The 24,861-nt window shown below is 51.7% G+C and overlaps 1 protein-coding gene across 1 annotated transcript in view; it reads left to right on the top strand.

The window, feature by feature from the left end:
* The window catches only part of CABP7 (calcium binding protein 7), a 79,517-nt gene extending 55,125 nt beyond the window's left edge, over positions 1-24,392 (top strand). The window contains exons 2-5 of the mRNA XM_024208313.2: positions 6,019-6,162; positions 15,677-15,789; positions 17,830-17,983; positions 24,265-24,392. Of these exons, the coding sequence (XP_024064081.1) occupies positions 6,019-6,162; positions 15,677-15,789; positions 17,830-17,983; positions 24,265-24,392 (539 nt within the window). The remainder of the gene's footprint in view (positions 1-6,018; positions 6,163-15,676; positions 15,790-17,829; positions 17,984-24,264) is intronic.
* The last annotated feature ends 469 nt before the right edge of the window (positions 24,393-24,861 follow it).

The following is a 24,861-nucleotide window of genomic DNA, read 5'->3' as shown; positions in this document are numbered from 1 at the left end:
CCCGGGTGCTGTGATAGAGCAGCGGGGATGCAGTCGTCTCTCAGTGCTGGGGTTCCCGGGTGCTGTGCTGTGATATAGCAGAGGGAGGGCAGTTGTGTCTCAGTGTCAGGGTAGCCCAGATTCTCTGTTGTAATCCAGAGCTGAAGGAGTTAACACAAAGACCTTGCAGTGCAGGTTGGTTTCAGAATCTCTTTGCCTGAGAACCTGGTACAATTCTTCTTATCGACATTTATGGTTATGGAACCAGCAGTTGAGGGGAATTACAGCCGCGCGTATGCATTGGCCGTGCCAGCGCGTGTGCATTGGCCATGCCAGCGCGTGTGCATTGGCCGTGCCAGCGCGTGCCCGGGGTTCTAAGGGGCCTGCAGAGAAGCTTCTCCAAAGGGAGATCCTCAGGATGAGGCTCCTGGTGGCCCTGGAGAGTCACTGCCTCCTAAACCAGTGTCACTTTCCTGTAGGGGGCATTTCACTATGGAGGGAGCCAGGCACTAAAGCATGGAGAAGCAGCCGGTGGCCCTCGAGCTGTGGGCCTGGTGCAGGGGCTGAGACATTTGAAGAACCCACATTCTGGATGTCAGTGCTGCCAGGTGAACAGGAGGCCAAGCGTGCCAGCCTCTGCTCAGCTAAGTGTGTGCAGGAGGAGGAGCTGGGGCTTGGATGCAGCGTGGGGCAGGGAGAGAGGGCTTTGGGAAGGGGAGAGCAGGTGTGACAAGAGACGGGATGGAGGCAGGACCAGTAGGGATGGGGGGAAGGTGAGATAGGAGCATGCAGGTGACCGCAGGAGGTAACGAGGGCAGGGAGCAGAGAAAGGGGACCGAGTAAAGGAGAGTAGGGAGGGACGGGAAGGAAGGAAGATCCTGGGAGAGCTGGGGGCATGAAGGGGGACAGGGAGTGAGAGGCAGTGAAGGTAGGATCAGCACATCAGAGGGCTCAGGTGAGGGAGCCGCGTACAGGAAGGGGGTGATGGCAGCTGTGGATCCCCTCCCATAGGGCCCATGTGCCATGTGAAAACCAGCCCCTTGGGGACCCACAAATCACCAGATCTTCTCAAGAACACCCCCAGAATGGCAGGCAGCTACAGCCTTGCCCAGTCTAGAGGAGTCCGTGTAGCCAGAACAGAATGGCCATGATCTGATATACTGAGGAGGGAAAGGGTCGCATGTATCTGCAGTGACCAGCCCCCGTGGGATTGGCATGGGTGAGGTGCCAGGGGGTCAGCTGGAGGGAGGCATGTAGGGAGCCAATGCAGTATGTGACCAGACCTTTCATTGCTTACCCACACGGCGCACACAGAGCAGCTCAGCAGTCCCTGCTCTTTAGCGGATTCCCTGGCAATTGTTTGGGCAGGTCCCTGCTATAGACGAGGAAGTGATGGTGGTGATTAATTTGCAGAACGGTAATGCGAAGCAGAGATATAATTACAGGCGAATGCCCAGAAAGCAGCTGGTGTGATGGTGAGGTGGATAGTTAAGTAAAGACACAGAGATGCCTACAGACTTAATCGCCTGCGTGGCAGCAGGGGAGGAGGGGTGTCGTGCTCACCCGCCAGCTAAATGCCAGCTTCCTCCAATCTGCGAACTCTTGTCTTTGACATTGCCTCTTGAAATGATGGGTCCTGCTGGACTTGGGTCTGTCCCATGACACAGGACAACTTTGCTGCTGCCTTTGGCTATTGCTACACTATAGCTTAAGTCAATATAAGTTATGTCGCTCAGGGGTGTGACATAATTTATGGTGATTTACGGTACCGCCGCTCGCTGTGGGTGGAGTAATTAAGCCAACAGGATTAGAGTGGCTACACAGAGCATTTATAGCCGCATCAGTGCAGCTACACTGCTGTAAGCTCACTAGGGTAGCCATGGCCTGAGGCCCTGCTTACAACACAGAATAGACCCTGTTACAAAGCCCTGTCTAAAACCCAAGGGCTAGACATAAAAGTGCTGTGGTCCAGTGCTTGACTTGGTGTCATGAGGACTGAGTTCAGCTCCCAGGTCTGCCACTGCCTTAGGCCTGCTCCACACTTAAAAGTTAAGTCAACATGGTTATGGTGCCCAGGGGTATGAAGCACCATAGTTAAGCCAACCTAACCCCCGGTGTAGATGTGGCTTGGTCGACGGAAGAATTCTCCTGTTGACCCAGCTACCACCGCTTGGGGAGGTGCATTAACTACATTGACAGAAAACACCCTTCCATCACTACAGGAAGCATCTACACTACAGTGCTGCTGAGTGTAGACATGGCCGTACTGAGAGACCTTGGGCAAGTCACCTCCCCTCTCTGTGCCTGTTTCCCCATCTGAAGAATGGGGATAATGCCACTGTTGCCGCTGTGTAAAAGAGCTTTATAATCTCTAGATTAGGGACCCAATCTAAAGCACAGTGCAGTTGAGGAATCAGACCCAAGAAGCCCTCTGTAACTTCTAAGTATTATGCAACCCAGTTCACTTATAAGCCCTGTTTTCAGACACATCCCCTCTAAAATCAACAAATAAACATGGGAGTTTTGACACAGTCCCCACATGACATTCTGATAGGTAAGCAGGAGAAATTCAGGCTCGGCAGAACTAACATTAAGTGGATACATAATTGGTTAAACAACTGCAAACAAAGAGTAACTATTCATGGAATGATGTCGGATTGGACAGAGGTCGCAAATGGGGTTCCACAGGGATCTGTTCTGGATCCGGTATTGTTTAACATCTTCATTAATGCCGTGGATGTAGGACTAGAGAGCAGACTGACCGAGTTTGCAGATGACACAAAGCTGGAGGGGGAGGTTGCCAACACTTTGGAGGATAGAGCTAAAATTCAGAGGGATCTTGATAAATTGGAGAACTGGGCTATAGATAACAAAATGAAGTTCATTAAAGACAAATGTAAGGTGCTACACTAAGGAAGAAAAACCAAATGCCCAGGGATAACTGGCTTGGCAGCAGCACTACTGAGAAGGATCTGGGAGCTCTGGCGGATCACAGCCTCGACACAAGTCAACAGTGCGATGCTGTTGCCAAAAAAAGCAAATGCAATGTTAGGTTGCATTACCAGAGGCAGAGCATTCAAGTCACAGGAGGTGATAGTGCCACTCTACTCGGCACTGGTTAGGCCTCAGCTGCAGTACTGTGTCAATTTTGGTCACCAGTGTATAGAAAGGATGTAGAGAAACTGGAAAGGAACCAGAGGTGAGCGACAAAGATGATCAAAGGGATGGAATGCAGCTATATGAGCAACCCTACTGCCAGGTGGACCCAGCAGCAACCAGAGCTGGGTTCCTTTCCATCGACACAACACAGGACCAGCTCGAGCCCCTGCCCAGTAACCTGGGAAAATTACACACTACCCCTGGGCACCTCTAAGAGGCAATACTTCCCCACTCACAAGCACAGAGTCTGAGTGCAGAAAAGAAACTTTTAATGAAAGGAGGGAAGTCACGCAACATTAATTAGGGAAAATGCCACAAGCAGGATTCATAATCATAAAGCTGTGAGCAGGACACCCACCCCAGAGTGCATGGGGCTGTGCCTTCTGCCTCATGTTCTTGAGTCCAACAAGCAAAAGTTCCTTTTCTGCGCCCCTCTCTGCTCCCTCACCATACCCCACTCACAGTGGTTGTCCTTTGGTCAGTGAGGACGCCAGGGTTTAGAGGCGCATCTGTGTGAGTTCGCCTCCCACCCAGGGAAGAAGGCACCTTGCTTGCTTCAGAATCTGAGCACTTGCTTTGGCTGGCCACCCTGCCAGCTGCAGTTCCCCTACCCTGGCTGTCCCACCAGTCCTGGATCCTGCTGCCTCACCAGCCACTCATTCACTAGCTAACTGTGAGTCACCTTCTGCTGCTACTTGCCTCTCTGCTGTGACCTCTGCACATCAGTCTCTCAGTAATTTTGAACTCTTTGCAGGCTGGGCAGAAACTGCCCCACCTCAAGTGATTTCAGTTCTGATTGTTTATTTAAAATAGTAAAGAGGCTCCTAATGAAGCTTATATAGCTCTTTATTTGAACAGTGGGGAGGAATAGGTTAAACCAGTCTGGAAAGGACCCTAGTGGAGGTGCCACACACCTCCTGGCTAGAACACCTGTCCCCACCCCTTTTACTTCCACAGTCCTCTGGCATTTGAGCCCCTGGCTTAATGAGGTCCTTTCAGCTGAGGGTCACCCTCTCATTTAGGACAGGTTAAGCACAGTTCATAGAATATCAGGATTAGAAGGGACCTCAAAGCAGGACCAATCCCCAGACAGATTTTTTGCCCCAAATGGCCCCCTAAAGGATTGAATTTACAACCCTGTGTTTAGCAGACCAATGCTCAAACCACTGAGCTATCCCTCCCCCCTTTGTTCACAATAATGCCAACATTGGTAACAGCATTTCATTACCCCTGCATTCAGTACTAAGATGATTTGTAACCCAACACCAGCCAAAGTTGATCACTTTGAGCAACACAGTGCTCTATCTACTGGATAACTAAGCAGAGTAGGTGTGTTCATGTAAATACAGTTTGCTCTTGAAGTCTCTCCCCCTCCCACCTAGCTGTCAGGGAAGAATTCAGCAGACCATGCTTACATCTAGTTTGGAAAAGAGGAGATTAAGGGGGGGACATTATAGCGGTCTTCAAATACTTGAAAGGCTGCCATAAAAAAGATGGAGAATAGTTGTCCTCTCTTGCCACAGAGAGCAAAACAAAAGGCGATGGGTTCAAACTACAGCAGTGCAGATTTAGATGAAATCTCAGGAAAAACTCCCTACCTGTAAGAACAGCAGGACAACGGAACAGACGCCCAGGTTGGTCATGGAGGTTTTCAAAAGGAGGCTGGATAGCATCTGTCTGGGATGGTTTAGGGTACGTCTACACTACCCGCCAGATCGGCGGGTAGTGATCGATCTATCGGGGATCAATTTATCGTTTCTAGTGTAGACATGATAAATCGATCCCCGATCACTCTGCCGTCCACTCCTGTAGTCCACCGCGGCAAGAGGCGGAAGCGGAGTCGACGGGGGAGCGGCGGCAGTCGACCCTGCGCCATGAGAACGTGAGATAAGTCGACCTAAGATACGTCAACTTCAGCTACTCTATTCTCGTAGCTGAAGTTGCGTATCTTAGGTCGATCCCTCCCCCCACCCAGTGTAGACCAGGCCTTTGACACAACTCCTGTATCTTGGCAGGGGATTAGACTAGATGACCCTTGTGGTCCCTCCTAGCCCTATGATTCTAAATTGGTAGAATTTTTCTACCTTGTTCCCTGCAACTCAAGCAGCTGGGTCTGGAGTGAGAGGTTCCCCCAAATCCAGGGGGCGCGTGATGTTCCCAGTTGGAACATTCATATAACCCTTTTTTAGACACGTGCTCACTCAGAACTCAGTAAATACCCAGGGTGCAGACACAACAGGGATGGCTCCGCTCCATGGTTATTAGAAATGAATCCATTAAACAGCAACAAGACGCTTTCAAAGGGCTGCAGCTCGTGGGCACGCTGTAGTGAACATGCTGAAACACCAGGGAATGAGCCGCGCTCCAGACATCACTGTAACAACGTCATTAGGCCAGAGCCAGTAAAATCATGCCTGTAAAAGCTATTTTTAAGATTGGTTATTTTTCAACAAACAGGTGTTTAGGCACCTAATTCCCATTGATTACCATGGGAATTAGGCATCTAAACACCTTAGAGGCTCTGGGCTTTGGTCTCTCTGTGCCTCAGTTTCTCATCTGTGCACTGGGGATAATAGCTCTGCTCTGCCTCCTGGGAACATGTGAGGATAAACGTGTTAGAGATCATGAGGTGCTCAGGGACTGGCGCCGGAAAAGGACTCTCGACAGACAATGCTGTGAGTTTAAGCAGCATATTTCCAGCTGAAGATCCCATCCCTACCGGACAGCAGACATTCCCAGTGAGAATCACTACGATGCCGAGGGGGTGGGGAGAATTGGACCCCTGTCTGTACTACCCCCTGGGAGTCAATGCCCCAGGGCTCAGGTGGGTGACGGGGCAACCCAGCTGACAGACTCACTCACTCCCCTCCCTCTCCACAGAGATCCGGGAAGCCTTCAAAGTGTTCGACCGGGATGGGAATGGCTTCATCTCTAAGCAGGAGCTGGGCACGGCCATGCGCTCCCTGGGCTACATGCCCAATGAGGTGGAGCTGGAGGTCATCATCCAGCGGCTGGACATGGATGGTAAGTCTTACCTCTCCTGTCCCTTCTGCCCCTGGGCGTGGCGCTGCCCCTCAGACCCTAGGACCTTCCTGGGACCCATCCCTGTGACAGGCCTGCAGGGGCACAGCAGAGAGCTCCCTCATTCCCCTGGGACTTCTCCCACATTCCTTCCTACTCCATCCTCTCTCCCTCTTTCAGCCCCTCCCCCGCTGGTCCCCAGCGCCCCTGCTGTGAGTACATGGGGCTAGGCATGGGCCTGGTGTGCAAAGCAGAAAGCCCAGTGGGGGAAGCAGCAAACCAGGGCTGTCACAAGAGGCCAGCACTTCCCCAAGAGTGAGCATGGCTGGACTGGGAGGGGGTTTGGCCAGGGAGGCTGGGGGATGCCCTCCCAGGGAGGGGGAAGGCAGAAACACTGCCTGCCCCCTGGGGGTGACTCCCCCCTTCCTGGATGCTGTCCCCTGCACACTCCATATCTTCCTGTGTCCGTGGGGTGACTCCAGCTCAGAGGAGCAGAGATGGCAGGGCCAGGAAAGCCCTCCCGGGTGGCCCATTCTGATTCCCTATCAGGGCAGGACGTCTCACTGGGGTCTGGGTACCTGCAGCATCTCAGCCAGCAGGGAGAGTCACAGATTACAGAAATGGGGTCATAGGTGCTGGAACTAGGGATGCTGGGGAGGCTGCTGCACCCCCTGGCTTGCAGTGGTTTCCATTATATCCAGGGTTTACAGTTTGGTTCAAGGGCTCTCAGCACCCCCACTATACAAATTGTTCCAGCCCCCCTGCATGGGGTCGTCGTCTACCCAGCTCAGCCTGCTCCCCATGCCCCCAAACTATCACAATCACACTGCCCCAAGCAAACCCCTCTCTGCCAGAGTGTCCCTTTGCTCTCTCCACTGAATTCCTCACTCCCTCTCCTACCATTGCTGTCATCTCTCTCCCATCTTTTGCTGTCTCTTTCCGGCTAGCTTTCTTTCACATTGTCTTTCTCATTTTGGGTTTCTCTCCAGCTCCCTCACCTGCCACCTCTTCATCTTTCACTTTCTCCATCTCTTTCTCCCGCTCATTCACTGGCTCCATCCCTCCATCTCTCATGGCTCTCTGGCCATCTCTCAGGATCCCTCATATCCCCCCCCGAGTAACTCTCATTGACACATATCCTGCAGCGAGGAATCGTACCCCTTAGCATTCTCCTCCTCCCTTATCTTTCTCCTTCTCTCCATCTCTCCTACGCTGCTCCATTCTCTGTCTTCCTGCGCTCCGCTGTCTCGCTGGCGTGACTCTAATGCAAGCCGCATTGCCAAAGCTATTACAGATTTGATGTCACCAGCTAAAGAGAATATTTTCTTTGAGAGTGGATATAATCTCTCTGCTGTAAAAGGTGACAGCTCAATGAAATACGCTCAGGTGTGTGAGTGTGACTGCAACTGTCTGAGTATGGGATGGACGTGCTGCCAGAGCTGCCTTCCTCCGCAGCCACTCACGCTGCCTCTGCCCTCTGCCGCAGCGGAGATGGAGCTATGCTGTCAGCTCGCCAGCTCTTGTCTTGGAGTACCTGGGCCAGTGGGAAAGGAAATGCAGCTAATCCATATTCCAGGGGCTTCTCCTTTTCTCTAGTTATTTTCCATTTTTGCTGCCATCTCCTCATTGCAAGCTCCTGATCCTTCTTGCCCTTTTACATTTTAAACATTTGTTAAAGAGGTGGAAGGCAGCTAGTTCTCAGTGGTGGCAGATGACAGAACAAGGAGCAATGGTCTCAAGTTGCAGTGGGGGAGGTCTAGGTTGGATATTAGGAAAAACTTTTTCAGTAGGAGGGTGGTGAAGCACTGGAATGCGTTACCTAGGGAGGTGGTGGAATCTCCTTCCTTAGAGGTTTTTAAGGTCAGGCTTGACAAAGCCCTGGCTGGGATGATTTAGTTGGGGATTGGTCCTGCTTTGAGCAGGGGGTGGGACTAGATACCTCCTGAGGTCCCTTCCAACCCTGAGATTCTATGATTCTATTATTCTAGTTATAGGCTCAATATTTAGATTTTTACAACAGGATTTACAAAATCCTAATAGGAATAGAAACATTTGTGTAAGATGTGGAAATGTGTGTACCGCAGTGCCTTCCGGGATGTGTCCATCACAGGAAAAGTAGCCTACTACTGCTACCAGGTAATGATATTGTTCCTTTAGTTCAAGTGATGGAGCACTGTACTGTGGATCTGAAGACTTAGGGTTCAAACCCCCTGCTGAGCCCTGTAGGGTTTTTTTTTTTTTTAACTGAAAGCAGTTTTAAATGCACACCTTCCCCTGCAGCATGGGGAACCTAAACATCACAGTGCTATGCTCAGCCCCAGAACCAGGAAATGAAATTGACCAGCCTACAGTCGTTTCACTGTCAAAGCTGAGTGCAGTGAAAAAATAAGCAACATGAACAGTGAACAATAAATTAGATTTCAATAAACCCTTTCAGGTTTAATCATCTAAAGTGCTCTTGGTAACAAGGATGAGGGGAAAATGCAGATATCTGTGTGCATGCATGTGGACTGTGTCCATTAGGGAGTCAGCCAGCGTAACATTGGAACCAGAGTGCAGTTTGATCTCCGTTTCCCTTCACACCATCACTCCCTCCCACACATCTCAAACTGGACCTGTAGTGAAGTCAGCTGTCCCTTCTGTGACAGGAGAGTCCAGGCCAGAACATAAGGAGACCCTGTGTGGCGAACCTGGGCAGTGCAGGCTGGGAGCTGCAGAACCAGAGAGAACTCCAGGGGGTGTCTGTGCCCAGCAGCCTTGTAAAAGAATTCCCTTGAACTCATTACAGTTAAGTCCTGTCTCTTTTGCTATGAAGGATCCACCACTTTCCCTTATCTAACTGTTTGTTATCAGAACCCCTGGCACCAGAGAGCTCTGTGGCATGAGTCTGGGCTTGTTTTATGGCGGAGCCCCTTCCCCAGGCCTTTGCCCTCCCTCCCAGTCTCACTGTGTCCTCCCCCCCTCCAGACTATTCACCATGCTGCCTCTAAGGCCACCCTAATCCTTCCCAGAAACCCTCATCAGCTCCCTTTAGTGCAACAGACTCAGCTCTCCCAAGCCCTGTGGCACCTCCTACATTTCTGAGGTTGTCTTCTGCTTTCCCAGCCACTCCCAGCTCTCGTCTTTCCCAATCCCCTCGTCTTCCTGCTCACCTTCCACCCTGCTGCCCTGTAACCCTGGCAGGGCCTCTCACCTCCCCGTCAGGTTCCCTTTGTTTGACCCTTTGACCGCACTCCTGTCCCTGTTATTTCATTCATTGTCCCCCGGAATCACTTGGCTTCCAGGTCCTGTGGATCCTCCTCTTAGGCTGGGGGGAGGTCCTTTAGCAGAGTCCTTTAGCAGATCCTTCCTGGATCCCAATAGGATGAACCTCTCACCTCCTTCAAGTCTCTCCCTAAAACCCACCTCTTCCAAAAATACTTCCCCCCTCTCTCCTCCTGGGCCATCGCTTCTCTCATCTGTGTTAGGAGGGGTAGAGAATATCTTTGCCTCTGTGTCTGTAAGGAGCTGGGTACTCTACGACGCACTATAAACACTTAGTATAAATATTAATCATCATCATGATCATGGCGGCTGTGATGACATATGAGCTTCGTTTAGTGCAGGGGTAGGCAACCTATGGCACACGTGCCGAAGGCGGCACGCGAGCTGATTTTCAGTGGCACTCACACTGCCCGAGTCCTGGCCACAGGCCTGGGGGGCTCTGCATTTTAATTTAATTTTAAATGAAGCTTCTTAAACATTTTAAAAACCTTATTTACTTTACATACAACAATAGTTTAGTTATATATTATAGACTTATAGAAAGAGACCTTCTAAAAGTGTTAAAATGTATTACTGGCACGCGAAACCTTAAATTAGAGTGAATAAATGAAGACTCGGCACACCACTTCTGAAAGGTTGCCGACCCCTGGTTTAGTGGAATTTAACGACCTGGTGTGACAACTAATTTGCAGCCTGTTTCTCGAAGGCTGGGAAGAGCTAGGCATCACTGCCCCAGCCCAGCTCTGCTGCACTGGCTTTGATCAGCTGTGCTTCTGTCAGTGAAGTCTCGTGGGTGCGGTGTGATCCCAGACGGTGCCATGTAGCCCAGTGAGAGCTGGAGGGGATTGGAGAGCCTTAGGCCTGAGATCCAGAGCTGCTGGATTTGTTTCCTTGCAAGAGGTGATAACGTTACCAAGACCAACAGCAACATAAAGACTGCAGGGAACATGCTGCTAGAGAGACGCGTGTCTATTGCACATATACCACACCGTGTCAAGGAAATAAAGGAGGGACTTGGGATGAGAGTCTGTGCTAGGCCTTCAGAAGGGGCATCCAAGATGGCTTTGAGATTCTGGGCTGCTCCAGGGGCTCTGTGGCCCCCATCAGAAATTAGAGCAGCCCAAGGGGTGCTCTAATTTATGGAACCCTCCCAAGCGCTGCCTATGCAGTGCCTGCAGCAGTGCAGAATCCTTATAGAGGTGTGAGCTATGGAGATGCTCCCTCTGTGCCAGGGCTTGCAATGGGCACTGCATAAGGCTGGTTATGGCAACTCTACACCATGCCTGCACTGCAGGCCTTTCCCCCAGCCCATTGCTGCATAGTTTCATCCCCTATGCATCAGCACAGCAGCATTTGGAAGCTGGGGGAAGGGACAGAACCAGTCCCTTTGTTTTTCCACACAATGGGCTGGACTCTGGTCTCGCTGACATGGGTATAATCTGGAGCAGCTCCACTGTACAGATGGCCACAGAGTAATGGAGATCAGAGGCGGGTCTACAGTCCTTTGATCACTTTAAAATCTGCACCTGTCGCTCTTTACTGATCTGGGACCTGGGACCTTAAACAGCATGTTAATGTATTGGATGGGGTGAGGGGTTCTTAACTTTTAAAAGCCCTTCAGGCGAGGCTGCCAGGTCACCATCTCCCTCCCTTATTAATTTTTAGTGCCAGCACTGGAGACCAAAGTTCTTTTTATCCACAGGAAAGGTACAGCACAGACAAATGCAGGGCAAGCACCCCACTGCTCTGCCCCACCAATGTGGGTCAGCCCTACCCTGTAGGGGTCCAGGCCTGGGAGAGAAGGAAGTTCAGTCTCCAAACATCATTCTCTCCTTGCTCTCTCTGCTCAGAATGCCATCAACAAGGCCAGTTAAGCAAGTTGTGGAGGTGGTTTTGTGAGATTCCCAACTCACTTCACACAGGCCCCCTCCAAAGGCCTCCCAAGCCAGCCCCCTGGTCTTTGTCCTACAGGGCAGACTTGTCACAAAGCTTTGTTCATGGTGATGCACGGCTCCTTGAGAGCTAGGCCTACTGGTGTAGGACAGACACCTGATTCCAGGGAGGGCAGCAGCTCCATCCCCAACACACACACACCCCCGCCGCCACCACCTCTTTAAAGGCTTCCCAACCATAGAATACCAGGGTTGGAAGGGACCTCAGGAGGTCATCTAGTCCAACCCCCAGACAGATTTTTGCCCCAGCTCCCTAAATGCCCCCCTCAAGGATTGAACTCAGAACCCTGGGTTTAGCAGGCCACTGCTCAAACCACTGAGCTATCCCTCATTCCATGTGGAAGAGGAGCACGCTCAGAAAGCATGGTACCTGGCCTGCCAAGCCTGATCCCCCCTCCCACAGCCTGGGGATGATCCTGGCCCCCTGAGATAGGTTCGGAAATTGAACTCCCTGCATTTGGGGTGTTCTGTTTCCAGCCCAATTGGGCTTGTACAGGGATTGAAGGGTTCCCTTCACATCAGCAGCCAGACCATGTTCAACTATGGCGGAGGCAGGGGGAGGCAAATATGTCACTCATGTTTCATGTACTGCATGCCGTGTAATAGCATGTGAGAACTCCAAACTTGGAAAACTAAACTGGCTCTTTACTAAAAGGACGATTTAGAAAGAGCATTCCAGCCACGTGCACACAGACTGACTTTGTGGGGCATCCTCACACTCTTCCCTCCTGCACCCTGTGCTCCTCCCTCCAAGTTCCAGGCAGGTTGCTACAATGGGGAGGGGGGTAGTTTTAAATACCACTCTGTTCCTAGAAGAGACTCGGCCTTGTTAGCTAACATCTTTCCTTTCTGGACTGGTTAAACATACTGGTGCTCCAGCTTCCCATCCCCTTGTAGTAGCGCTCCTCCTGCAGCATCCCCAGAGCTCAGATGTCCCATTTTCCCTGGTAATCCCTCCCCAGGTTCTGATCCCCAGCTCACCAGCGGCATTGTCACAGAAGCGCACCATCTGCCCCAGGCTCTGCTCTCCAGCTCAGCCCTTTCCTTGTGTCTCAGAACCTTAGCAATGAGGTGGGATCAGAGTTTCTTCTTGTCCTTTGCTGGCAACAGTTCAGGGAGCCCTGTGACCTTTGGGTTTTTTGTCTCTGAGTGTCCTCTTAGTGTCTGATCCTGCTGGCGTGCTGCAGTTCTGGAGAGGGCCCTACTCTCTCAGTGACAGCCGAAGGAAGTTATCAGCATAAAGGAGAGAATTAATGCTGGCATCCCTTCCCCTAATAATTACCCAGAGGCTGCTGGCTTTGCTGGCACAGGCCCCAGATCTCTGGGATGGATATTAGCAAGTCCCAGAAGGAGGCTGCGGCCCTGTCTCACTGCCCACTAGTCTCCAGTGTATTGGCCTTCCTGCTGCGTGAGCCCAGGAGCACATTTCCCTAATGGGACCTCCATACCTGCTTGCTCTGGGGCAGCGGAGGGAGAGCCAATCAGAGGCTTTTGCACAGTTACCATGACTCTTAGACTCAGACTTTAAGGCCAGAAGGGACCATCATGATCACCTAAATCTGGCCACCTGCATATTGCAGGCCACAGAACCCCACCCACCCACTGCTGTAACAGACCCCTAACCTCTGGCTGAGTTACTGACATCCTCACATCATGGTTTAAAGACTTCAGGTTACAGAGAATTCACCATTTACACTAGTTTAAACCTGCAAGTGATCCATGCCCCACTCACCAGAGGAAGGCGGAAAAAACCCAGGGTCTGTGCCAATCTGACCCAGTGTCTGTGTCCTAGGGACATGTCTAAAGTACAGGCAGATAAGAGAGCTACAGAAATGATCAAAGGTTTAGAAAACCTGACATGTGAGGGAAGGTTAAAAAAAGGGCTATGTTTAGTCTGGAGAAAAGAGGACTGAGGGGGGAACCTGATAACATTCTTCAAATATGTTAAGGGTTATTAAAAAGAGGATGGTGATCAATTGTTCTCACAAGATGAGCAGAGGGTCATCTCCGGCTGAGATCGTTCCCTATCTCCTCTGCTCATGTCTCTCTCACTCGGATTGTTCTCTTCTTTTTTCTCTGTCCTAGCTGTCTCTCTCTCCTTCACTCCATTCTATTTCCCTCCCATCTTTCTGCCTGTCATCTCTTTACATCTCCTTTGCATCACGCTCTCTCCTTCTCGCTTACCCTTCGAGCCACATGATAGGCAGGAGCCCATGCTCACACTGACTGGTCAGGTCCCTCGCTTGATGCCGATGGCTTAATCCATAGTGCCCATGTGGCTCACACTATCCCTGCCTCTGTCCCCCATGTCGCCCGTCCCTCCCGGCTGCCACAGATATTGCTATGCAATGGCATGTCCTCACGCAGCATGGATGCTCTGTGCTGTGTTGATCAGCGGGGGATTCCCCAGCACCAGCCCAGAGACTGTATCTGACCCATTAACAGGGCTGCATTTGGAAATCAGGGTTTGGCACAAGCAGCCAACCCTGCTGTGTGAACTGTGCAACAGAGCATTACCACTCACAGCGTCCTTTGAGCCAGGGGGACGGGGGGGCACAAAAGCCACTGGGCAGAGCTCCGGCCCGGTCAGAACTTCAAAGCTGTCTGAAGGGTTCAAAACTGACCCATTTTTCATCTATGCAAAATTTTGTATTTACTTATTTAAAATTGAATATTGAAAACACCACAGAAATGATTATCAAAAAATTAACCTTTGGTAAAACATTTCAACCCAAAATATCAAGGAGGGGGGAAGGGCAGGAGCTTTTTTGAAAATAAATCCCAGAAGATTTACATCAGATGGTAAGCTCTTGGGGCAGGGACGGCCCCTTTGTTCTGGGTGTGTACAGTGCCTAGCGCAACAGGCGCCAGGCCAGGGCCGGGGTTCTGAGGCGCTACCACAGCACAAATAATATTTTGACAGTGTTGATGATTTTTCTTGAAAAAACGAATCATTTTGGGGAAAGTGCCAGTTTTTCATTGAAAATGAACCTTTCTGTTCAAACTGTGCCAACCTCTCACCCACTCGAATCTCACTGCCCCTGTCTCCGACTGTGCTCCTGCCTCACAGCCCCGGGCTGCCCCCGCAGAGTGCTTTTGGCCATTGAGCCCTGAGCTCCTCACTCTTTCATCCAAGTTCAGCCTCTTTTCTTTAGGACACGCTCTGCTGCCTTTCTGCAAGTCCCCATCTCCACTGCTTCCCGCCCTGGGCCTGATTCTCACCGACACCAGCACAGAGTGGGTGGGAAAAGCTACTCAATCTGACCGGGAGCATTTCATGCCCCTTTGCACAGTTCTAGGTGTTGGGCAATGCAAATCAGGCCCTTGTTTCCACGTACCCCGGCATCTTGCTCTGCTCAGGATCAGTCTCCCCTGCCCCCACACCTGATTCTCTTACAAGTTCCTTTTATCCCATTCTCCCTTTACCACCCTCTGTCTCGCTCCTCTTCAGTTCTTCTTCCATAGCTATTGGCAGGGCCGGTGCAACCATTTAGGCAAACTAGGCGGCCGCCTAGGGCACCTAGTGATTGGGGGCACCTAAAAGCCCGCTCAGGCGAGGAGGTGGAGTGGAGGTGAGTGGAGGTGAGCTGGGGCGGGCTCCCCAGGCGGGATTAGCTGCTGCGGGGGGAGTCTCCCCAGGCGGGGTTAGCTTCTGCGGGGAAGGGGGCGGGCTTCCCGAGTGGGGGGCTGGGTTAGCTGCCACGGGGGGGCGGGGTTAGCTGGGGGGGGCGCAAGGTGGAAGTTTCTCCTAGGGCGCAAAACTTCCTTGCACCGGCCCTGGCTATTGGGTCCCATAGGACTTGTGGGAGGGGAGGAGAGGCTAGGGAGGGATTTGGCCCGTTCCACAGGCCCTCTAGTGCCGGTGCCCCCTGCTGGTGGTTGATGGGAAGAGGCAGCACTGAGGGGGCGGAGGGGTGGATCTCCCCAGCGAGGCCTGGGGAATGGGCAGGATTCCCCACCCCCACCCCCAGCAAATCACACTGGCCACATACCCATGCCAGACATGGAACCCCTGGATCAGCAGCCCCAGGGGGGTCCGTGATTGCCACCCCCCAGGGCAAACCATTAGCATGGGTCAGAAAACAGGGGAGCCCTTCCCCCCCCCCCAGTTTGACAACATGGGGAAATCATTTTGTCGATGTTCTCAGAAGGAAATTCGACTTTTAATTGAAAACAATGTTCCAGTTTGGGTTTGGCTGGAAAATGTATACACAGGGCACCAAAGGGGGAGAGAAGACAGAGCTCCAATGAGTGTCCAACCTGCACCCGGGAGTGGTAACTCATGCCTCTTTCTTTCCCAGGGGACGGGCAGGTGGATTTTGAGGAGTTTGTGACGTTGCTGGGGCCCAAGCTCTCCACCTCGGGGATCCCCAAGAAGTTCCATGGCACAGACTTCGACACCGTCTTCTGGAAGGTAACTGGTGCCTCATCCGTGGCCCTCTCCACACCCTCACACCTCCTCTTGAGATCCCCAAACCTGGGGTGGGGGAATCATGGACATAGAGGGAGAGCAGATCCCAAAGTTACTCCAGGCCAAGAAGTACAGACTGCTCCCTGTTCTCCCCCCAGGCCCCTGGGAATCTGCCATGGAAGGAGCAGCCAGTGTTGGGGGGGGCGGGGTAGGGGGCGGGCAGATGCACCATACAGAGAAGAGGCTCTGGTAGGACAGCACCCGTGTGAGTTCCTCATTTACGGGGGCCCCAGCAAACAGTCACTGCCTGTACCAGCCACAGCAGGCTCCAACGTGGACCCTCTCTATTCCAAATAGCACCAAGGGGCAGCTGATGGGGTCAGTGCGATCAGGTAAGCAGACAGCCTGAGGGGGAGAGGAGCGGATAAAGGGAACGAAGGCGGAGGCAGGAGAGGTAACAACTGACGTGCCCAAGGAATGCTCATGTGACTCCCCAGGGAACCTGTGCTGACCCCACTGCTCCTACCCTGCCTGTGGTGCAGCACGGACACACCGCAGCCTTGTACCCCAGCAAGGTGTGTAACTGCCCTGGACACTCAACAGCCAGCACTCCAGTGCATACACCATCCACTGGTGGCCATTGTCAGCGCATCGTCCACACCCCGGATGTGCCCTGTGTCACTGCAGCGTGCTCAGCAGACTCTGCCATGACTGCCCTGTCCACGCCTGGTCTTAGGGAGCCCCTAGTGGTGACACTAGGCAGCACAGGTTGTGTTTCACAGACGTTGCAATGACAATTGCCACAAGCCCAGCCAGAGAGCCCCCCCAAAGAGCACTGACCCCCTCCCTCCACCACACGCCCCCCCATCAATGAGCCCACCCTTACCATACACCGTCCCACCCCTCCAGCAGTGACCCTATTCCCCAACCCATCACCCACCCCAGCACCTGTGTCTACTGAAAACCCCACTTGCTGTTCTTGGAAGGGATTCTGGGGATGGGAGGGAGTTGGCCTTGACCACGCCTCCTTTCTGGAAAGCCAGATCTACTTTCTGTACACCAGAGAAGTGAAGGAGCAAGCCATGGGCCTGCCTCATGCCCACTCCTCCCTTGCTCACGAGAGAAACACCTTAGGGGAGCATCTTCTTTAATGTGACTTAGCTTTGTTTTGACACGAGCAGCTGTCACTTGCTGCCTCTGGATCAACCCTGCCTTTGGCCCAGCCCCGTTAGTCTCAGTGGGGTTACAGCAGGGTACAGCCTGGCCTCTTTCTGATTTGCACTGCCCCCCAGGAGCCCAATTCGCCCATCTTTAGCATCTCCAGGAGCCTCTCCTCTGGGTGGCTCATCAGCCTTCCTTGGACACATCACACCTGCTGCACGCTCACACTGCAGAACCCAGGGTAGGGCTTAGTTTCATTTCCCTGGTTGGTGGGTTTTCCTTTTTGTGCTTCAACTCCTAAAAAGGAGACAGTCAGGGCCCTGATGGGAAAACTGGACTCAGGGCCCCTGACTCATGACTCCAGCCCTATAGGAGCAAAGAGCTCCTGGTGTCAGTGTGACTAGGGCACAACAGTCTAGTCTTTGCTCCAGCCATTACTCTGGCAGGGCAGCTGCCTATCTGTGACATTGCCATCATGCTTGTCAACCACACTGTGGGCCTCCCCTGGCTCCCCTTCCTCCCTACTGCCAGCACCGGGGTCAATGTGTCCCTGCCCTCAATGGTGAGGTCACATGACAGCCATGACACCACACGTGCTGCATGATGGCCAGGTTTTGGGGACCACGGTGCCAGGCCTGTGCTCTCTGGGGGCAGCTGGCAACATGCCAGTCCAGCGCCCCGTGTGAGATCAGCAGCTGCTGTGCTGCGGCCTGCGTGACCGGAGGTGTGTGGTGGTGACTGATCAGTGACAGCCATGCCAGGCGCTGCTCCCCATGACACACAGCTGGAAGTCACATGATGCCCAGGGGAGATCACGTGAACATGGGGCGGTTCTTGCAATCCCCCCCTGAGGGGTCTGTGTGCTGCTTCCCCTTGCCGCAGTGCGACATGCAGAAGCTGACGGTGGATGAGCTGAAGCGGTTGCTCTACGACACCTTCTGCGAACACCTGTCCATGAAGGACATTGAGAACATCATCATGACGGAGGAGGAAAGCCACATGGGCAATGCCGAGGAGTGCCCCGTCGATGTGGAGCGTAAGTGACCCTTCCCCAGCCCTGGCAGCCCCAGGCACTGCCGCTCACTATTGGTACCATAGCGCCTAGGAGCGTGGCCCAAGCCCCATGGTCCTAGGCTCCGTACAGACACAGAACTCGACACTGCCCCAAGGAGCTTACAATCAGCGTCCAGGGGCTTGCTGTCCATCTCTGGTGCTGCCTGGAGCAGCCAGACAGGGCTGGCCTTACCATGAGGCGAACTGAGGCAGCCGCCTCAGGTGCCAGACTGTGGGGGGGCACCACTAGGACCCAGAATGTAGAAAATTGTGTCTGCTGCGGGTGCATATGTATTCTCTCTGCTCTAGATGCACAGAGATGGTGGAGTGCTGTGCTGGAGGAAGGAGGGCACAAGAGACATAACAGGCAGGCAGGAGAAAAGGTGAGAGGGAATAACAGAAAGCAGCAGGAGCTGCAGGGAGAGAGAGGAGGAGGAGCCTCTTATGTACCTCTCTGGCACCCCCAGGAGCCTGGACTGATTCACACCAGCTTCTCAGGGAGCTTCCTGTCTCCTGCTGCTTCCCTGAACCCACTTGAGGAGAACAGGCAGTCAATTGAAGTAGTAGGAGCCAGTTAGGCCCTTAAGATGCTGATATCTTCCCTCACTCAGGCCCTGCTACCAGCCCGCTTATTTGTCCCCTTCAATTGAGTGTTGAGAGCCACTATAGCTGGCACAGAACCACAGTCATGAGTGAAAGAAGAAAACGCCCCTCTGAAAAAGAAAGCAAGCAAAGGAAGCTTTTCTATCTAAGCAGGAAGGAGCTCTCCTGAGAGTCATAGACACAAATGTTCACGGTGAGCCTTCCGGCCCCAGGGAGGATGTGAGTGGTTAAACCCTCGAGTTTTTTTTGTCCCATGCAGTTCTCATTCATTGAACTTGGTGGTCAGTGATGCAGCATCAGTTTCTACTGAGGCTGCTGAATTTTTTAATGTAATTCAAAGCATCTATGTATTTTTCTCTGCATCAATTCATCGATGGCAAATTTTGCAGCAACATCTGGGAACATCCTCTCTGACACTGAAACCACTGAGTGCCACACAATGGGAAAGTCGAGTGGAGGCAATAAAACCTATCAAACACCAAATTGGGAAGATAGATGATGCCATAGTTGCCAGTATGGAGGATAATGCTATGACAGGAACTGTTCGTGGGAGAACACTGGCAGAGGGAAATGGAATCACCAGAAACATACATAACTTCAAATTTCTGTGTGGCTTAATGTTGTGGCATGACATACTGTTTGAAATAAATGTTGTAAGTAAGAGACTCCAAGGTGTTGACTTTGATATATCTGGAGCAATGGAACAACTGGACAAAGCAAAGTCATACCTACAGTTTTACCGGTCAGATGAGGGATTTCAAAACATTCTGAAGAGTGCACAGAAGTTGGCCGAGGAACTTCACACTGAAGCTATTTTCCCACCCATTCAAGAATACAAGAGTCACCAAAGAAGAAGACATTTTCATTACGAGGCACGGGATAATCCCATAAGAGACCCCAAACAACAATTCAAAGTTGAATTCTTTAACCAGGTGCTAGATTGTGTGATACACTCAGTTGAAGAATGTTTCATGCAGCTCAAGGAACACAGCAGTATATTTGGGATGTTGTATATGATATTCCAAAACTCCTCACTATACCTGAAGAAGACCTACACCAGCAATGCAGGGCACTAGAGACAGTGTTGACACATGATGACGTGCGCGATATTGATGCGAGTGAATTAGGTGATGAACTGAAAGCCCTTTCAAGATACATTCCAGCAGGATCAACTCCAAAGCCTGTTCTGGAATATACGTGCACAAATAAGATGACCTCCCTCTTTCCAAATGCTTTTGTTGCTCTGCACATACTTCTAACCCTTCCTGTAACAGTTGCCAATGGAGAACGCAGCTTCTCCAAGCTGAAGTTAACAAAAACACATCTACGCTCCACAATGACACAGGAGAGGCTGGTTGGCCTTGCAACCATCTCAATAGAGCATGAGCTGGCCCAGACCGTGGACCTTCAGCAGGAAGCAGTTCAAATCTTTGCAGCCAAGAAGGTGCGGAAAGCACCACTTTGATTATTCAAACAGATAAAAATGCCAGTGTTTACTATGCAGACAAGAAAAGTTACATTTGCTGTTCAGGCATTTGAAAGTTAAGTGTTACTTAAAATTTTTGAACAAGGCATTTTAAGTTGTTAGTTCTCCTTTATTGGGGTTGGCAGCAGAGCAGTACCATGAGAGGAGTGGATCAGGAAGAAGGCAGAATTGAGACCTTTCAAAGTTTTGGCCTAAACGAGGGGTCATGGGGGCGTCATTTGAGCTCCCCGCCTCAGGTGCCAAAATGTTGGGGGCCAGCCCTGCAGACCACGGTAAGGAGCAAGCCATACTTGCAGTCCCTGTTCCCCTGTCACCTGCCCTCATCAGCCACCTTGCCCCTACAGAGTTGTCTGGAGAAGCAGGGAGTAGGCCAGTAGGCTTGTTGTGATGCATCATGAGCTAATACGGGGCTTCCCATCCTCCATGGGACTCTGGGCTGTCCCTCTCCAAGCCCCCCCGGCCTGACTCCCCCCTCTCAGGTCAGAGGGCGACCCAGGAGCATGAGACGGTCAAGCCATGCGTGGGTGGGGGTCCTTGGAGACCTTGGCTTTGCCCAGCGCTCTGAGCTACAGGCAGGTTTTGTGCAGTCTGAGTTGAGTGGCCTTTTCACATCCGCCCTCTGGACCAGGACCAGTACCGCCAAGGCAGAGGGGATGTTTGCCTCCCCACCCCCAACCGCTCTTCAAGGGATCCCAAATTGTTGCCAGGAAGGCAGAGATAGGTCCCAGGTTAATCCATGCTAAGCAGAGCAACAGCAGCAGAGCTGTTTTCATCCTTTATAGAAATCACAGCAAAATACTGACAGAACCCAAATTTTACTTCTTTAAAACACTTAAAATACAAGATTTTCCAGGGGTCTGTCTAGCCCCAGACTCCTGGAAGGCTGTCTGGCTTTTAAATAGCAACATCAAGGGGCCCCACAATACCCCCTTCAAACACATTCCAGTGCCTCCCTGGTCTCCTTGTTGTCATAAGCCTCTCCCCCAGCACCTCTCTGGGCTCTTTGTAACACTGCGCACCATCTAGGGCTTCTCCCCAGAGGTCCAGTGCCTGCCTTTGGGTCAGGGCTGGCCACAAGGGCTTGCTCCAGACCTGTGTCTTCCAGGTTCCCCACCAGGCTTCCTCATCAGCCTGCAGGAGCCATACTGTTCCCCACAGTCTCACCAATCTCTGGTCCTAGACTGCCAAGTTCCTTTCCCTCTCTCCCTGCAGGACCCCCCTGCTGCTGCAGGCTTCCTGTCTTTATAGTCATCACCCAGCTCTTCCCCAGCTAGGCTTCACCCTTAATAAGGCCTGGTCCACCCTCCAGGTGCAGCCAGGCAAGGTAATTGGTCTCCCAGGCTCACATCCCCCTTTCAGAGCCAGGACGAGGTATACAGCCTGTCAGCACAGGGAATGACAAAAATGATTGCAGCCCTGGAGAAAATCCCATACAAGGAGAGATTGAAAGGATCTCGGGCTGTTTAGTTTAGAGAGGAGACAAATAAGAGGGGCCATGGCAGAAGCTAATGTCTAGAAGGACAGCTGGCCTGTTCCGCCCCAGAGATGGCTGCATTTTGATAATGGGTAACGTAAGGTCTTATCATGCAGCAATGTAATTGCCTAAGGGAATCAAAGTGCACTTACTGATTTCTAACTGTACACTCCTCTCTCATTAGGGGATTCCCTGCACTCTGATTGGCAGAGGAGTTCTGAGTTGTATGACTATAGAGTTATTTATCAGTCACGGTACAGTATGCAAATCCCAGTGTTCTGATTGGCTGACAATCACAGCATTGTTAGGCAATCACAGCGTAGGGCTTTGTACTTTCTTGAGTAGATATATTACAATTATGCAAATATATCTGCTCTGATTAGCTGCAGTAAATTCCTCTGCACTGATTGGCTACTGCTCTCAATGTGAGGCCAACAAATATGGCTGATTAATATGTTGCTCCCCTGTCCACACCCTATTCCCCAGCACACCCAAGAGAATGTCAAGTCATCACATTCTGGGCATGTACACATAGAAGCTTCTGAGCTCCCCGTACTCCCTGTATTCTACACACATCTACCCATATATACTTCATGTTTCAGACATGTCACCCTGTCTAGTCACATGTACACCACAGAGGTCACAAATATTTTCCCTGGAAAAATCATGGAACAGGTCCTCAAGGAATCAATTAGAGGAGAGGAAAGTGATCAGGAACAGTCAGCATGGATTCACCAAGGGGAAGTCGTGCCTGACTAACCTAATTGCCTTCTATGATGAGATAACTGGCTCTGTGGATGAGGGGAAAGCAGTGGATGTGTTATTCCTTGACTTTAGCAAAGCTTTTGATACGGTCTCCCACAGTATTCTTGCCACCAAGTTAAAGAAGTATGGGCTGGATGAATGGACTGTAAGGTGGATAGAAAGCTGGCTAGATCGTCGGGCTCAACGGGTAGTGATCAATGGCTCCATGTCTAGTTGGCAGCCGGTTTCAAGCGGAGTGCCCCAAGGGTCCGTCCTGGGGCCGGTTTTGTTTAATATCTTTATTAATGATCTGGAGAATGGTGTGGACTGCACTCTCAGCAAGTTTGCAGATGACACTAAACTAGGAGGCGTGGTAGATACACTAGAGGGTAGGGATCGGATACAGAGGGACCTAGACAAATTAGAGGATTGGGCCAAAAAAAACCTGATGAGGTTCAACAAGGATAAGTGCAGAGTCCTGCACTTAGGACGGAAGAATCCCATGCACTGCTACAGACTAGGGACCGAATGGCTAGGTAGCAGTTCTGCAGAAAAGGACCTAGGGGTCACAGTGGACGAGAAGCTGGATATGAGTCAACAGTGTGCTCTTGTTGCCAAGAAGGCTAACGGCATTTTGGGCTGTATAAGTAGGGGCATTGCCAGCAGATCGAGGGACGTGATCGTTCCCCTTTATTCGACATTGGTGAGGCCTCATCTGGAATACTGTGTCCAGTTTTGGGCCCCACACTACAAGAAGGATGTGGAAAAATTGGAAAGAGTCCAGCGGAGGGCAACAAAAATGATTAGGGGTCTGGAGCACATGACTTATGAGGAGAGGCTGAGGGAACTGGGATTGTTTAGTCTCCAGAAGAGAAGAATGAGGGGGGATTTGATAGCAGCCTTCAACTACCTGAGGGGGGGTTCCAAAGAGGATGGAGCTCGGCTGTTCTCAGTGGTGGCAGATGACAGAACAAGGAGCAATGGTCTCAAGTTGCAGTGGGGGAGGTCCAGGTTGGATATTAGGAAACACTATGTCACTAGGAGGGTGGTGAAGCACTGGAATGCGTTACCTAGGGAGGTGGTGGAGTCTCCTTCCTTGGAGGTTTTTAAGGCCCGGCTTGACAAAGCCCTGGCTGGGATGATTTAGTTGGGAATTGGTCCTGCTTTGAGCAGGGGGTTGGACTAGATGACCTCTTGAGGTCCCTTCCAACCCTGATATTCTATGATTCTATGATTCTATATTACCATACAGCATCCACACACACTGGCGATCACCACATTCCATGCACATGTGGCTGGTGGAGATCACCGGGTTCCACACCCACATGGCCTGTGGATATTGCTGCCCCACAAAGGCTATGATTCAGTAAAAGCAGTACAGTCTCTACCCTCATCCACTGCAGAGACCATTGGGATCTTTGTGCATCTAGAACATGGTGACTTTTGCGAGTACCCAACATCACAGGCCTTCTGGGTGAGGAAAGGCGCTGACACGCTGCCCGATGCCTCTCCCTGAGGAACCAGGGACTGCGCCAGCTAGAGAGACTGAGCCCTATTACTCCTTTTTTTTAAATTTTAATTAAGAAAGTGACTCTGGCTCTGGGCTGCTCGGAATTTTAATGCAGGAGGAGGCCACTTGGGTGCTTTGAGGGCCAGCTGCCGCTCTGCATGCCAAGTGGCAAAGCACCATGCCAGGGCATCGAGGAGGGAGCCTGCACAGTGACTCCCGCACCTGCAGCATCCCAGGAAGGGGATGCCAGGACAGGAACTTCCTAGCCAGAAGGGCTGCAAGCAGGGAGAGCAAACGGAAGGAAGCAGAAGGCTGCCTGAAGTCACTGTGTATGAAGGGTGTGGGTGAATCTTTCAGATGAGCCTGGGACTAGGGGAGTGACAGAGGACACCAAACTAACCTGCATCTCCCCTTCCTCTCTCTCCTCCCCCCCCCCCCCCCCCCCAGCCTGCTCGAACCAGCAAATCCGACAGACGTGCGTCCGGAAGAGCCTCATCTGCGCCTTCGCCATCGCTTTCATCATCAGTGTCATGCTGATTGCTGCCAATCAGGTGCTGAGGAGCGGGATGAAGTAGCCCAGACAGACAGACTGCTTACCAGAAGAACAAAGACAGACAGACATATATAAATATATATATATATATATTATAGAATATATACACAAAGGGGGGAGGAAAAAACCAAATTATTCCTCCATGGAACGTGTCCTGTGCACACCCACCAACTCCTCACCCACATCCGCCCTTCCCCTCCTCCGCTGGGAACGCCCTTCCAGGAGATGGGGCCATCGTGTCTGCTGAGCGCATGGGTTCCCCTGGGGCGGCTCCCACTCGCCTCGGGGCAAGAGAGGTCACCTGGACTCGCATGGCTGTTTGCGGAACATTTAGATTAAAACAAAAGTGCATGTACCGTGCATGGAGTCCCCCCCTCAGTCTGAGTGATGCAATAGCGTGTGCTTTTATAACCGGAGATTAGAGGCCTATCAGATATATAATATATTCTATATCTCTATATTTATGATAAACCAAATCATCCTGTAAGCAA

Source organism: Terrapene carolina, unplaced genomic scaffold (assembly GCF_002925995.2).
Source record: "Terrapene carolina triunguis isolate 2854851 unplaced genomic scaffold, T_m_triunguis-2.0 Scaffold782, whole genome shotgun sequence".
NCBI lineage: Eukaryota > Metazoa > Chordata > Testudines > Emydidae > Terrapene > Terrapene triunguis.
The sequence above is the reverse complement of the archived record's forward strand: the minus strand, read 5'-3'. Positions and strand labels throughout refer to the sequence as shown.